Source organism: Papaver somniferum, chromosome 2 (genome assembly GCF_003573695.1).
Source record: "Papaver somniferum cultivar HN1 chromosome 2, ASM357369v1, whole genome shotgun sequence".
Lineage (NCBI taxonomy): Eukaryota > Viridiplantae > Streptophyta > Magnoliopsida > Ranunculales > Papaveraceae > Papaver > Papaver somniferum.
The window spans coordinates 208159962-208174226 of NC_039359.1; the positions used below are offsets into that span (position 1 = coordinate 208159962).

The following is a 14265-nucleotide window of genomic DNA, read 5'->3' on the forward strand; positions in this document are numbered from 1 at the left end:
ATACCACCACCACCACCTCTGATTATCACCACCACAATCACCGATTACCACCACCACCATCGCCCACCACCGCCGATTACCACCACCACCACCACCTCCAATTATCACCACCACCAACCACCGATTACCACCACCACCTCCTCCCACCACCACCGCCACCGCCTATTTAAGAAATGTAACAACATTAATGCATTCACAATTAAGTTCAGTTACATAATAATTTTATCGAGTATAAAAGACGCCAGCCGCAACCTGATTCTGCCATGGAACCACTCCGGAGGTATTTTCCAACAAACCCTTCACTTTAATTTGATTTTGATTGCTTCAATCGGATAGAAATCATCAAAATAGGGTTTTAATAGGAGTTACAGAGCCATGTTCGGTTAGGCCGATTTTCCAAAAAAAACTAGTTTACTAACCGAACTTCTTGAAAATGAAGAACACGAAGAAAAGTTCGGTTCTATTGGATTTAAAACTAAGTCACCGAACTCTCTGTTCGGTTGTTTCGCAAAAAAAATTCAAACTACAAAGTAACCGAACTCCACCCTTAAAACCGAAAAAAACAAATCCAGTCTAACCGAACTGTGTTGTTGTGGCCACTATGTTGAGTTACAAAATAACCGAACTTAGCCAATAGAGTTCGATTTGTTCGCAAAAACTTTTAAAACTACAAAGTAACCGAACTTAGCCAATAGACGATGGAACTTCACATTTTTTTTTTGTTAAGTTCGGTAACTTCACAATTTTATCGCAGAAACCGAACTCAGAGTTCGGTTGGTTAGCTGTTAGGTTCAAGTTTGCGAAAGAACCGAACTTTGTAAACTTATATACTCTTATATTAGGTAAAGTTCGGTTAGATCAAAAGTGCATGCATTTTGAGAACCAACCGAACTTTGTACACCAAAGTTCGGTTAGTTGAGAACCAACCGAACATAATGTTGTAACTCCTAGAAATTCTATTATTTGAGAGTTCGGTAACCTGCGTGTTTGGAACAAGTAACTGAACTACACTTTCAGATGAGTTCGGTTACTTGTTCATCTCACGAGGCAACCGAACTATAGCTTCAGATGAGTTCGTTTACTTGTTCTTCATATAAAGTAACCGAACTGTTCAAAATTCAGTTCAAATCCGGATCATTTTGAAGATTAACAAATATTGTAGGAGAGGATGGAGATGAAGAATCAGATGAGTTTTTATCATTTGAATACTCAAACTTAGTGAATTGGAATTTTTTTTTTATTTTCCATGTTTTTGTCCTTCATCTACTCTAACTCTACTCTCTCAATAATTCTACTCAACTAATAATAAACACATCTTTTAATTTAATCTCACTAATTGTTTTTAACTAAATCATTCACTAATCATAACCTAAAATTAATTAAGAGGATAGATTAGGTATTAAATAAATAACTAGATATGGGGTGACCTAAAATTACTTCTAATGCCTTTAACCAAATAAAACCATGGTCCCCAAATAAAACCATGGTCCCCAAAAAATCATTCTTTTGACAAGTATAAAAAGCCCATGATAATAGAGAGCCCAACTTCTTCGATACCCAGTAACTCCCTGAATCGTGAACTTATAAACCCCATGGGAGATATATCTAGTGGATCGGGGGAAGATGGTATGTATGCTGTGGCACCAGATATCGGCATGTCGACTCAGCATGAGCTAATTAAGGGAACTCATTCCAATTTAGAAGATGGGAAAATCTCAATTTTAAGTTGCAGGGAGAATGTTGAGCAGCCTAACCCTTCGTATAACTCAATCAATTCTGAAGAGATGGTTAATCCGCCGAATCAGGGTACAATCTGTGATTCCAACTTTGAAGAAGGAGAAATCCCAATTTCAAGTTGCGGAGAATATTGAGCATTCAAAAGTAAATCAATTACAATCTTCGTTTAATTCAGTCCAGTCTCAGGAGAGCATTCTAAAGAAGAGTTTATGGAGATGATTGTCCATGGAATTCAGCTTCATGTTGATGCTTTAAAAAACCAAATTTGTGAAGGGGAAGAGGCGGATTCTAGTGGCATTTCTATTCCATCAAGAGTTTCTCCTAGTGTCGTGCATGAGTTTCATGGATTGGATCAAACGTAAGAAGGGACAAATTCCTCTTCTTTGGATCCGTCAATTCCCCCTGGATTAGAAACATACAACCGATTCCAAGGGATTGTAGATCAGGAGGTTGCTTCAAAAATTACCGACATCAGCATTACCAAATCAGCAGTGTCCGAGCCAATTCAAGGAGCTAACACCAAGGTGTGCACGAAGTCTAAAGTAATGGGTCTCCTACCAAATATGACGTTAAGCACCCAAATGAAATGCTCATCGAAATCTCTTACCATCCCTAGTAAGATTTCAGCAGGTAATCTCATGGAGTTTGGTTGTATAATGGGGTTAAGTTTTCCGTCTTCAAAGGCAAATCGTAATGAAATGTTTAGTGGTGTGGCTAAAAATCACAAGGGTTCAAATGTGGGAGAGATTGATGAAACTCCTACTTATGTAGCTTGCGCTCATGTTTTAGTCCGCAAGTAACAATGGTGGTTTAGTTTTTAAGGTTTGTCAAGAGGCCTTTGTTGCTTCTTGTTTATCCTTGAACTTTTTTACTTAAGGTGGGGTTGTTTTCCCTTTTTTTGGTGTAGTCGCTCGCGCACAATTTGTGTGCTTCTTAATACAATTCCTTTTGATCGATCAAAAAAAAAAAAAAAGTGATGACCTATTCAATTTGATGGATTCTGATTCGGATCTAAGTAATCTTATTTGAATTGAATTTTTTTACAGATAAAATGCCCGGTGCCGTAAATATTTAGCAGTGCCTACCTGGCTACCTCGCATAGAGAAATTATTATATCGGTCTTGAAATTATGTACATGCTTTTTACATCCTAGCATTATCTAGCGGGAGAATTGGGTTACAGCCCAAACGAAAATGTATCATTTTCAACAAAGGAATTGTATTAGAAGAATCCAAATTACAAGCATACTGCAAGGCAGCTTATTAAAATTTGCAAATTGCGACAGGAAACCAACGAAAGAAACATGTCCAACATGTACATAATATTTAGAAAATAGGGAACTCGATTCTTGAAGAGCACTTTCCTCTTGGAAGTTTAGGACATTCAATCAAGGTGGTTGCAGATGTATCAACACAAATGTAGATCTGGTAGAGCTGACTGTTACCAGATGGATCCACATTGCATTCTACCCCTGGGGTGAATCCTGTAGAGTCTCTTATGGCTTTTGTTATACTGGTCAAGCTGTAAAATTCACCATCTGGATTAATTCCTGCATTTTGAAGGACGTTGAGGAGGTCTGTTTGTTGTTTCAACTTTAGAGACGCTTGAAAGTACCCAGGTTGGTCGAGAATGTCCTGGGAACAGGTCCCATGTTTATTCCATTCGTGCCCCCAAAATTTGTCACCATTTCCGCTTGGACAAGCTAATGTTGGCCATTCAGATTGCATTTGACGTCTAATACTAGAAATCTGTAAATTAGACACAATGGATAAACACACATGCCACAAAGAATTAAATATAGACAACATTACCCCTGCTCTCAAAACCTATTTATGCATAAATCAAAAAAAAAGATCTCCATAATTAAATTTGTGTTTTTAGTGTAAAATAGAAAGACCCTTTTCATCTTCATATTGGTGCAGCAATACAAATTTGTGTCATACAGATCTTCCATTTTAGTTTGAGAAATTAAGATCCCAACAAGCCGATTATGGAAATGGGTCACAGATTATTAGAGCACGGAAATTTATGTGACTAACTAGTAGATGGAGTGAATCATACGTGAGGGAACCACGTTCAATGTTCCAAAAAGAAAGAAATACTCAAGGATATTGTTTTCAGAAAAGTAATATTAGAACAGAGAAAATTTCAGTTTTAATGCATCCTTACACTGAGGAGTGTTTGGCCTTAGACATAGTGTCAAAAAATGAAAATTTGGGTGCCGGCAGAAATTTTGATGTTAATTTTTGCTTCCTTAGCTAGGTACAGTGTATATTGACTAAACTTACAGATGATGGATCGAATGGATTGCTGTCATCGCAGTCAGATGGGTATGATCCATCGTTATAGTTCGGCCATAAACCATGAATACCAAAATCAGCTGCTGGTTTTCCTGTGGTTGGGTAACAACAGCTTTTCTTTGTGTCACAGTAAGAACCTGGCCACTGTTTGCAAAGATACATAAAATTCAGACGTTTTCATAGATGAAAAACAACACGTGATCAAAGAATGAAGACTAATAAGATTATCATTCCAAATCACTTACCTGTTGAACAAAGTAGAAGAAATCAAAATTCTGTGAAACACATACTGCTAACTGTTGGAACACAAAGATTTGAGAGAGCAAGAAAACTAAACTGGATGATTTCATCATATTTTTGTAAACAAGAGAAATGTGATCGAGGTTGATACTTTGTTGTGTTGTTGCTATGTTTTGCTGTGTGCTTTTGGGTTACTAAAATAGTTGGTATTTATAGGAAAATTTTAGAAGGATATCCGGTGAGCATACCGTTTGGCTATAGTATTAAATTGGATTATGACGTTATTGTTGTGTTATTTTCTATCTATTCAGGAAGAGTGAAATAGTATACATCAAAATGCAAATTGATTTGGCGAGTGCATGTTTTTGGTGCGCGCTCTTATTTGACGTACAGTACTCTAACGACTTTTACGTGGAACAACATATATATTTTTAATGCAGATTCATTGGGTGAATGAACAAATGAAAATACGTAAAACCAAAAGTAGCCAGTAACCATCCTCTTATCATTTTTCTTAATAAGACTAAAAAACTATTTTATCACTAATGCAATGGGTTAAGGTGGCACTTCTTCAGTAAACAAGAACCAAATTAAAATTACATCTAAAATTAAAAATGAGAGAGATTCCTTAATGATCAAATTATACGCATAGTCACAAAATATGATTGTTTATATTTTAGGCAGATATAATTGTCATGGCAACTAATAAGGCACCCCCAACCATATGCATAATAGAGCCGCATATTTTGAACGTTCAGAGTAACATATATCTTGTTCACATTTCCGAAATTCCAAGGATTATTCTTTCCCGCCAATAATAGTCCGATGAATCAAGCGAGAACAAGAACAAACCATTTTTGGTCCATATACGTGGGTGATGAAGTTGTCAAGTACATTTGAAACATGCACCAATTTCTACGTAATTAATGGATGAAATAGAAAGTGCTATGAATTTGGTCAGGAATAAAGAGTACTATAGTTGTATATAAAAAGCAAAACAATGCAATTATTGGTAGGACTAGGAAGCATCTCCATTGAAGGTGACGTCCAATCATTATCCTAGATTGGTTATGTTCAGACTCAGAATTCCCTGCAACTCAATCCAACCATGCAGAAATTGCAGCTTTATCCATATAAATATCCGAATATGCCCGGATTTGTTAGAGTTACTAACAAATACCGACTGAACACGTATACGAGACGATATAAAAATGAGATATATATGCTGGCGGGGGCAAAGATGAAACTGTAGCTAAATGTATTCATATTTAATGTCAGAAATGTGTGTACACATTACGTCAAAATTAAACTCCATTATCACAACAACCATGTAATCCTAGCTTATTTGAGACATGTTCATACCATGGGAAGAACATGATTTATCCCATTCCTCAAAGAATATCCATTTTATACCAGTTCTTGTGAACCTTCGTCCGCACGGCAGGAAGAATAGTGTGAAAGGACAATAGTCCCACTTCGCTAGAATCCGGTAAATTAACTTAAAAAAATAACTAGGTGTTGCGCCCGTGCGTTGCACGGGCTGAAATATTATGTAGTAAGTGAAACTAAAGATTGATAATGTAATAAAATAGGTAATCAACAAAATAAAAGATGGAAACAGTAAAATTAATTCAAAATAATAAGATCTTACATTAAAAGGATTTCATTACCACTATTGCATTTGCAGATGCATTTATGGTTCCTGGTGGTAGTATGATAGAGTTCTGAAAAAAACTGTCGGTGCAGCATGGGTTCTGTGACCACTGGTATCATGTACAGATCTAAAACGTCATGTCTTGAGACTTGACAGCCCTACAACTTCTTTACTCCCTTATAGAAGCGAAGGACTAATTGGATTCCTGTTAATGTAGAGTCTGTTTTGAAGTTTTTATTGGATAAATGTTTCCCGATTGCACTTAACAATTATAACATAGACACACTTTCCCTCAAATCTCTTGCGTATATATGCCTTAAATCACAAAAAAAACCTTCTAAAGCATTCACATAAAAGCCTTCTAAAAGCCAAAAGTATGCCATCAACACGGATGGATTAAAGCAAATACTAAGAAGACATAAGAGAAGCCAGCCGGTTTTAGGAACCAATGTGCACTTTAACAACTTAAGCATACCCAATTCAAAAATAAATATTAAGAAATTACCTATTTCTGTGAAAATTTTTGTTTTCATTTGGATTTAATCTTGGAAAGCTGTTCTTACTGCTCATGGACATAAAGGATCGTTCGTCTTTCCCCGAAAGAATACTACACACTGCAAGCTTACCATACTGGGTATAAGGTTGTGCAACTGTTGTCCTACTAAATACAGATCACAATTATTGTAAGCTTAGTTTACCAAACCATGATAATAATGGATGTGATTAAAAATTTTGTGGTTAGTTTTTGCTACATTTTTGTCACGCGACAGTAGAATCATGGAAGAAGATGATGACGTTAATACATTACCAGTCTATTATGCAAAGTCTTGATTCGTTACACTTCCATTATGACATGCACACGCGTTAACACATTACGATAATGAAAAACCTTTGGCACATCGGAATTAATCAAGCAAACAAAAACTCTATAGACACCGTTATCCATATATAGTAACAAAGAATCAATCTACTGTCATGGTAACAATGAATCGACAGTAAACAAAGATTTAATTGAAAACATAATAAGATAAATTCTATACTTGGTTCATATTACCTTGGTCTCGATGGAATTTCTTCCTTCTAGATAAACCCAACCATGAATCAACATTAATCTCTGTAACAAACAAAACGAAAGAGTTACCTAATCATATTAGGGTTCTGAAATCAGAGAAGTGAGAAAGAGAACAGGGTTAAAAATAGGGAATAGGGTTTGCGAAAGAGAATCAGGAAAACAAAGACGGGCAGGGATGGAAAATAGTCAGGATTTTAATACCACAAAAATTTACTTGTTCAATTTTTCTTGGAGGGTTGTCCTTTTTGAGTTTTTTATTGATTCATGACAACTAAGTTAAAGTTTTCAATACATGAAATCTTCTTTAGGAAGTTTTGCAGAGGATAAGAAAACCATCTACAGTTTGACGAACAAACACCTTGCTAATCACCAAATCATGAAATCGATCCAATATAATAAACCATTTAAAAACTTATAAAACTTGCGTTTTTACATCCATATTTAGCCATAATCTCATGAAGATTAATAGTTCCAACCAAGTTATTATCAAAATAACATTTCGGATTCGCAACATTCTCTCCAGCAGCCTTAATCCAAGTAAAATCAATCACAACATCAAAACTGTCACATTTTTTTCACAACCCAATCATCTAAATACTCATAATCATTCTTAAAAAAAAACACTTGAAGATCCCAAAAAAAAACTACCTACGTTAAAAATTATTTCCTCTTATTTCTTAAGATATCCAAGATGCAACTGTAGTTTCTTAGGATACATTTGAACCAAACACTCAATTTTATCAATTCCAAAAATAATAAGTACAATGGATATCTAGATAAGCAAATATACCTTTCACAAAGATTTCTCACTATCATCTGATTCGATTTGATAACCCACACCTACAATATCAAAATCAATGAAAGGTTAATTCTTGACAAATAAGCAAACATATAAGACCATGATCATCTAAATACTCATAATCATTCTTAAAAAAAACACAATTGAAAATTCCAAAAAAAACTACCTACGTTAAAAATTATATCCTCTTATTTCTTAAGATATCCAAGATGTAGGATACCTTTGAACCAAACACTCAATTTTATCAATTCCAAAAATAATAAGTACAATGGATAGCTAGATAAGCAAATATACCTTTCACAAAGATTTCCCACTATCATCTGATTCGATCTGATAACCCACACCTACAATATCAAAATCAGTGAAAGGTTAATTCTTGACAAATAAGCAAACATATAAGACCATGATTATGTTAAAATTCAAACAAACTTATATCCAAAAATTCAAAAAAAAAAAAAGATAAAAAAAAAAAGATAAAGAGTAAACCTAACATTGAAAAATAATAACACATGATGACAAATCGTATTCGATATAACCAAAGTTCCTACTGAGGAAAAATCGTGTATGATGAAATCGTACCTGTTAACAAATCAAGAAAACCATCACGAGACTGGAGCTCCGGAGAAAACATGTCGAGTAATTTTTGGTGTGTGTGAAGATTAGGGCTAGGAAACAAAAAGAAATCAGTAAAAGGAAAAACAATAAACATCATTGAAACAATAACAAAAAAGAAAAAAACTAAAAAAGAGCAGCAACCGGAAAAGTTTTACGGGGAAAAATACAAAGAAACAGATGAAGTGAGAACAAAACAACAGGGTTATGAAGAAAAAATTGAGGTTATTAGGGTTCGTTCTGATACATTCTTAGGTTTCAAGTGGTGTGGTAAATAGGGAATATTGGTGGTGTGAAATAACAAAAGATTCTTATTGGCTGAAATATACCCCGGTGGGGCCAGAAGCTCTCAGAAGAGAGCTTTGTTCAGCTTTTAACCACAACAAAGAAAATTGACCTGAAATCATATTATTAATATGGAAGGGTCGCTCCACTTATTTCCAATTGGTTTTGAATTGGATGCCCTCAGATTTTAACATGGTATCAGACCTAGTTAGTAAGTTCGCGAATGATTCGCGAATCATTCACGAATTTTTCCGTATCACGAATTTTACCGTTTTATTCGCGTACGTTTGCAACTCCGAACCCAAGACGCGTATTATGTGGCATTCCCGGATTATTCGCGAATCGTTCACGAACTTTACGTATCCCGAATGATACGTCCGTTTAATTCGTCAGAAATTCTTTAGCTTTTATGTTTTCAAAGGCCCTATTTTTTTAGGCTTTACTGCCTCCCAAGCATACACGGCCCAATATTAGACGTTGTTGTAATTTTTATGAAACAAAAATGACAGAAGAGATTTGAAGGTGAAGGTGAGAGAGATCTAAACCACTATACCACGTCCTCTTTGATGACTAATGTTGTATATATTATTAATATCATCATATTAAGTTTATTTTTTCTTTAAATAACTCACATGTATGCATAAAAATTAGTCTATGACCTTATAAATACTAATTATTTATTATATATAGATACCGAATTTTTCAGATCCGAACTCACATTTATAAATCGAATTATACACGTACGTATGCCGTTCCGAATTACTGACGAATCACGTTCTGTTGACCGAATTTTGGACCGAATTTGAGTTTTACAAAACCGTATAATACTCGTACGTTTGTCGTTCCGTACGTTTGCCGAATCCTGAATTGCTAACTAGGGTATCAGATCCAAGCCACAAATCTAGACCTGCCCTACTCTGAGTGTAGGCTATGGAAAGACCGTTCCACTCATTCTCAATTGGTGTTGTAAATCCGGAGTTTCCCGTTTGGTGTTGTAAATCTCGTTTGAAAAGCTCAGTAAGTCATTCTATTATCTGCGTCGATCTTCCTTTACTTTTATCCAGCTGCGGCCTACCATTCTTGAATAATAGTCTCATGCGTTGTGAGATTTACATACTAAAATCATACTCGAGTATTCAGCTGATGAATAAAAATAAGCTCTTTTGACATCATCGAAAAATAAGGCAAAACAAGAAATTGACATCATCGAAACAGCGTATCTTCTCTCCTCTCTCTTCTCTCACACCCTCCATTTCAAAAAGAACGCAGTTTTCTGATAATCATTATGCTCGGATTTAGTCAAAATTGACTAGATCCGAGCAGGACTAGTGTTTTCTACTTGCTCTTTGGGTGTTTCTTTATGGGGTTCAATCGTTATCTTATGGGGTTTTCATTTGGGTTTGCAGAGATCTTGGGTTCTAACCAATCTCTTGCTTGAATTGGTTCCACGGGGGTTCGGAGCAAAGATTTCACTCTTTGTTGTATTGATTCATCTTGATGTGGTTTTAGGAGCCTGAAATATTCGATTTCTCTTGTATTTCTCATTACCTATATCTCTAAATCCCTGTTTTTCTTGATCTCCCTCATTTATTCCCTTCCCTAGGTAATTTTTCATATTCAATGATTTGTGGGCAGTCAAAAACCATTGTTCTTCCTACTTTTCTTCTACATCCTTCTTTGCTTTCTTTTTCAACAACATAATAAGTCAAAACCCATGTGTAAAACTATCCTAATTTTTATAAAGAGGTTTCATTGGGTGTTTGATGGTCGTGATGTTTGAACAGGCCCGGTCCTGCGTTTTTGGAGGCCTAAAACCAAAGATAATTTGGTGTCCCCTTGTTAAGCAGAAATCTTACAAATAACAAAATCTCACTTTGTTATTTGTAAAAAGTGCAGGTAAAAACCCTTGAAGCTCAACGGTTTGAAAAAATTTCTGCTTTGATTGGAGATCCTTGCGGAAAACAACCAAATAGGAACATCACTGATAGTGTGTATGAAAATTTTCAGAAATCTAAGAAAGTGAAGGAGCTTGGTAAACTAGGCTGGAAGGATGAGCCTATCAATGACAAGCTTGGCAGAGGTCATAGAAAATCGGTAAAGAAAAAGAAATGATGCCGAAGAATTACCTTTACAATGTTTGTAGAGTGTTGTGCTTTGGTTTCGCTTGTTATACTTTTGGTTTAGCTTGTCAACATTTATGCTTTGTAGTTTTCTCTTGTTTTGTTGTTGGAGATATCTCCTCATCTCTTTGTAGCACTTCCGTGTGCTTTTTCTTTCTGTATTTTTCTTTTTCTTTGATACAAGTTTAACCTTTCTCCTCAAAAAAAAATAAAAAATATCTCACTTTTCTTTTGGTCCCTAACAAATCTACTCTTTTATTAGAGGCCCCTTGCAAGTCTGTTTTTTTCACTTTGCATAATGTATGGCATACGTTTGACATGACATCCTATTTCTATCATTTGAAATCTTAAAAGGTATTTCCAGTTTCGTGGCCTCATTCTTTCTGTGGCCTCAAGCGCCGCTTACTTCGCTTATATGGCAGGGCCGGTCCTGTGAACACGATGGGTGCAAAGGATGTTGTAAGTGTTTCAAAGTTGGATTTGCAGACAATCATGACGATGGGTGTTCGTGAATGATGGTACAATAGCTTGTTGTTTTCAGTGGTAGTTTATCTACATAGGAAGGTGATGTTTTCACCTTTCATGAAGGTTACTTTTCAGTTGATTCATGGTGGTCAGCGGCCGCAAAATCTGATTCTCTTGATTCATGGTGGTCACTGTGAGGCGGCGGCTTTTAAGGATTCTAGGGTTTGGTTGGGATAAGGATTTAGGGTTGTGTAGCGTTTAATGTTTGGGCTGGAGGGATTTAAGATTCGGGTATGGGCTTATTTGGATATCGTACATCGTGGGCTTTTATGCTGGTTAAAAATTTAGAACGATTTTTTTGGGACTACTCAAAAAAGATGGGGATTACTTTGTGATACAAATGTCCATCCTACATTATAAGGAATGTCCTAAAAAATTAGGGAAGACTAATCTGCCCTTATTTTAATTAAGGTTATAACTAACTCTAATAACCCACTAATCTTACCCGCTACCCACTAATTAAAACCTAATTACAACCTAAATTAAAACCAAAAAAATCAGTTTAATTTTCTTTTCTTCTTCTCCACTTTTCCTCTTCTTCGTTAACATCAACGTTAATCATCGATTCGAAAAAATTTCATCGTCGATTAATCAATCTTCATAAGCAATGCGTGCCAAGAAAACACCCAGACTTCCAGGATTGAGTCCGGGACTCCCACATATAGTGAATCTCCCAAAAGAATTGTTAATTCAAAAACAACTTGAAGAACCATTCAAAGGGAAAATCAATCTTCCAACAGCAACCAAGAAGTCTGACTCAAGTGAAATGCAAATCCGCGGGTAATTTCCTTCATACCCATTCTTTTCAATTCGTTATTTTTTGAACAAATCGATTAGAAATCATCAAAACCCATTGAAAATGGTAGTTACAGTAAATATTTCGGTTAGGAGAAATTTTTTTGTAACCCTAAAATTGGTAACCGAACTTCCAAAAATAAGAACAGTTCGGCTAAGCATACAAATATCTGGTGACCGAACTATATAGTTCGGTGTGCTCGCAAAAAAAAAATCTTGTAACCGAACTCAATTTTTCCTTTGACAGTACGAGTTCGGTTTTGTCGATAACTTCTTTGTCTAACCGAACTTTTCAAATATTTAGTTCGGTGTGCTCGCAAAAAACACTCCTGTAACCGAACTCAATTTTTCCTTTGAAATAATGAGTTCGGTTTTGTCGATAATTTTATTTTGCTAACCAAACTGTTGAAATATGTAGTTCGGTTTCCTCGCAATTTTTTTCAGGTAAACGAACTATAGACTGTTAACTTCAAGTGTTGTGTTTACTTTATTCTTTAGTTCTATTTGATATGAGACTACACAATATTCTCTTATGTTTAGCTAATACTTTGGTTTATGTTTATTAGGAACAAAGGAAAAAGATTGAGACTAGAACTACATGCGGATTTGAAAAATCCCACCTCTCGTGGAGCAAAACATTTAGATTTCTGAAAACGTGGTGCTACAAATGCTAAACATGGAGGGGGCTCGTTACGGGAAGTCAACCAAGACAATGTTTGTGATGCAATCCAAGATGTCAATGAAGAGGTGATGGAGAATACAATTGATAATGTTATTAAAGAAGAGAATGATGATGAAGAAGAGCAAGGAAATGAAGACCAAGGAAATGAAGAGGTTGAACAAGAAAGAGAACATTTTGAAAATGTAGAAGAAGAAGAACTAGGACCCGGCAAATAAGGAGAAGGACAAGAGGAGGAAGAGAAGGGAGAGGAAGGAGACGATGAAGAGGAGGAAGAGGATGGAGAAGAGGGAGAGGATGATGATGAAGAAGAAGAGGAGGAGAGTGATGATGAAGAAGATCAAGAAATTGTTCCTGCTAAAGAGAAAAGGAAGTCGAAGCCGCCTAGCAAAAGATACTCACACATTCCCCCTGCTAATTTGTGTTTGCCACTAGTGGACCCAACTTATGGTCCTCCAAATGATGGAGGGGCAACATTGTTTGGGTACAAACACTCATGGGCTGCGAAGATCTATGCGACAAAGGTATTCTTTAAGTTCATAGTGTTACATTATTTTCGTATTAATAGTGTTTCGTCAAGTATTAATAGTGTTATGTTCTTTTCGTAGGATCATAACGATGCAGTTCGTCTTATTAAACGTCTAAAGGCGTCCACATGGGATCTTTCTTTGGAGTGTGACGAGTTTGTAGCCAATGTTAAAGAATATGTGTTATGGAGAGCTATTGAGTTAGCACATGTGGAATTTGACATTGTTGCCGTATCCGCATTTCTCGAGAGGCATTATACCGAGACATATACTATGCATCTTCCATTCAGTGAGATGGGAATTACTCTCGATGATTGCCATAATATCACCAGCTTACCAGTGGAAGGTAAATGTCTTCGAGAAGGCTACAACCCCTCAATGAGTTATGAAGCTCTTGAAGATTTGGCTCTAAAATGTCTAGGATGGGATGCAAGAAAGTCTCAAACGTGGTGATGAGTATAATCCAAAAGAGGCAAATGGAACATTGAAGAAGAAGTTCAAGAAATTCAAGTTGGTAAAGTTGAAGGCAGCATTTGGAGGGACAAAAAAGATGGTGGAGAAAGGAAAGTTGGTGATGGACAGGGAGACCCTTAGGCATCATGTCACCGCTTATTGGTTATATATTCTAAGAACTGTCATTTTCCCCGACACTTCTGGAAATAGGGTGGATGCACATTATCTACAGGTTTTGGAGAATCTCGATGAGATGAACAAATACTCTTGGGCCACTGGTGTGCTTGCTTTTGTTTTAGAAGAGATGAGCAAAGGGTCGAGGATTAAGTGTAATCAAATTGGAGGTTACTTAACTCTTGTTCAGGTGAGTTTTTCTACATTGTTAATTAGAAAATTATTCGCTAAATTTTTCTGCTTCTAATTCAATTTTCATGTATGTGGATATTTTCGTATTTTCGCATTACGAC

General features: G+C 35.9%; 1 protein-coding gene across 1 annotated transcript; it reads right to left on the minus strand.

The window, feature by feature from the left end:
- Positions 1 to 2940: 2940 nt before the first annotated feature.
- On the minus strand, positions 2941 to 4441 carry LOC113354453 (ribonuclease 1-like). The gene is made up of 3 exons (XM_026597781.1): positions 4283 to 4441; positions 4026 to 4181; positions 2941 to 3485 (listed from the first exon to the last, which is right to left on the minus strand). Exons 1-3 carry the CDS (start codon positions 4388 to 4390, stop codon positions 3063 to 3065), a joined length of 687 nt encoding a protein of 228 aa, XP_026453566.1. The 5' UTR covers positions 4391 to 4441; the 3' UTR covers positions 2941 to 3062.
- Positions 4442 to 14265: the final 9824 nt, after the last annotated feature.

Bases quoted from the DNA above. Each gene is read 5' to 3' on its own strand.
- LOC113354453 (XM_026597781.1), bottom strand. From the start codon at position 4,390: ATGATGAAATCATCCAGTTTAGTTTTCTTGCTCTCTCAAATCTTTGTG. The intron at 4,182-4,282 runs GTAAGTGATTTG...CTTTGCAAACAG, and splicing joins TCTTCTACTTTGTTCAACAG to TGGCCAGGTTCTTACTGTGA. The intron at 3,486-4,025 runs GTAAGTTTAGTC...TCTAATTTACAG, and splicing joins ATCCATTCGATCCATCATCT to ATTTCTAGTATTAGACGTCA.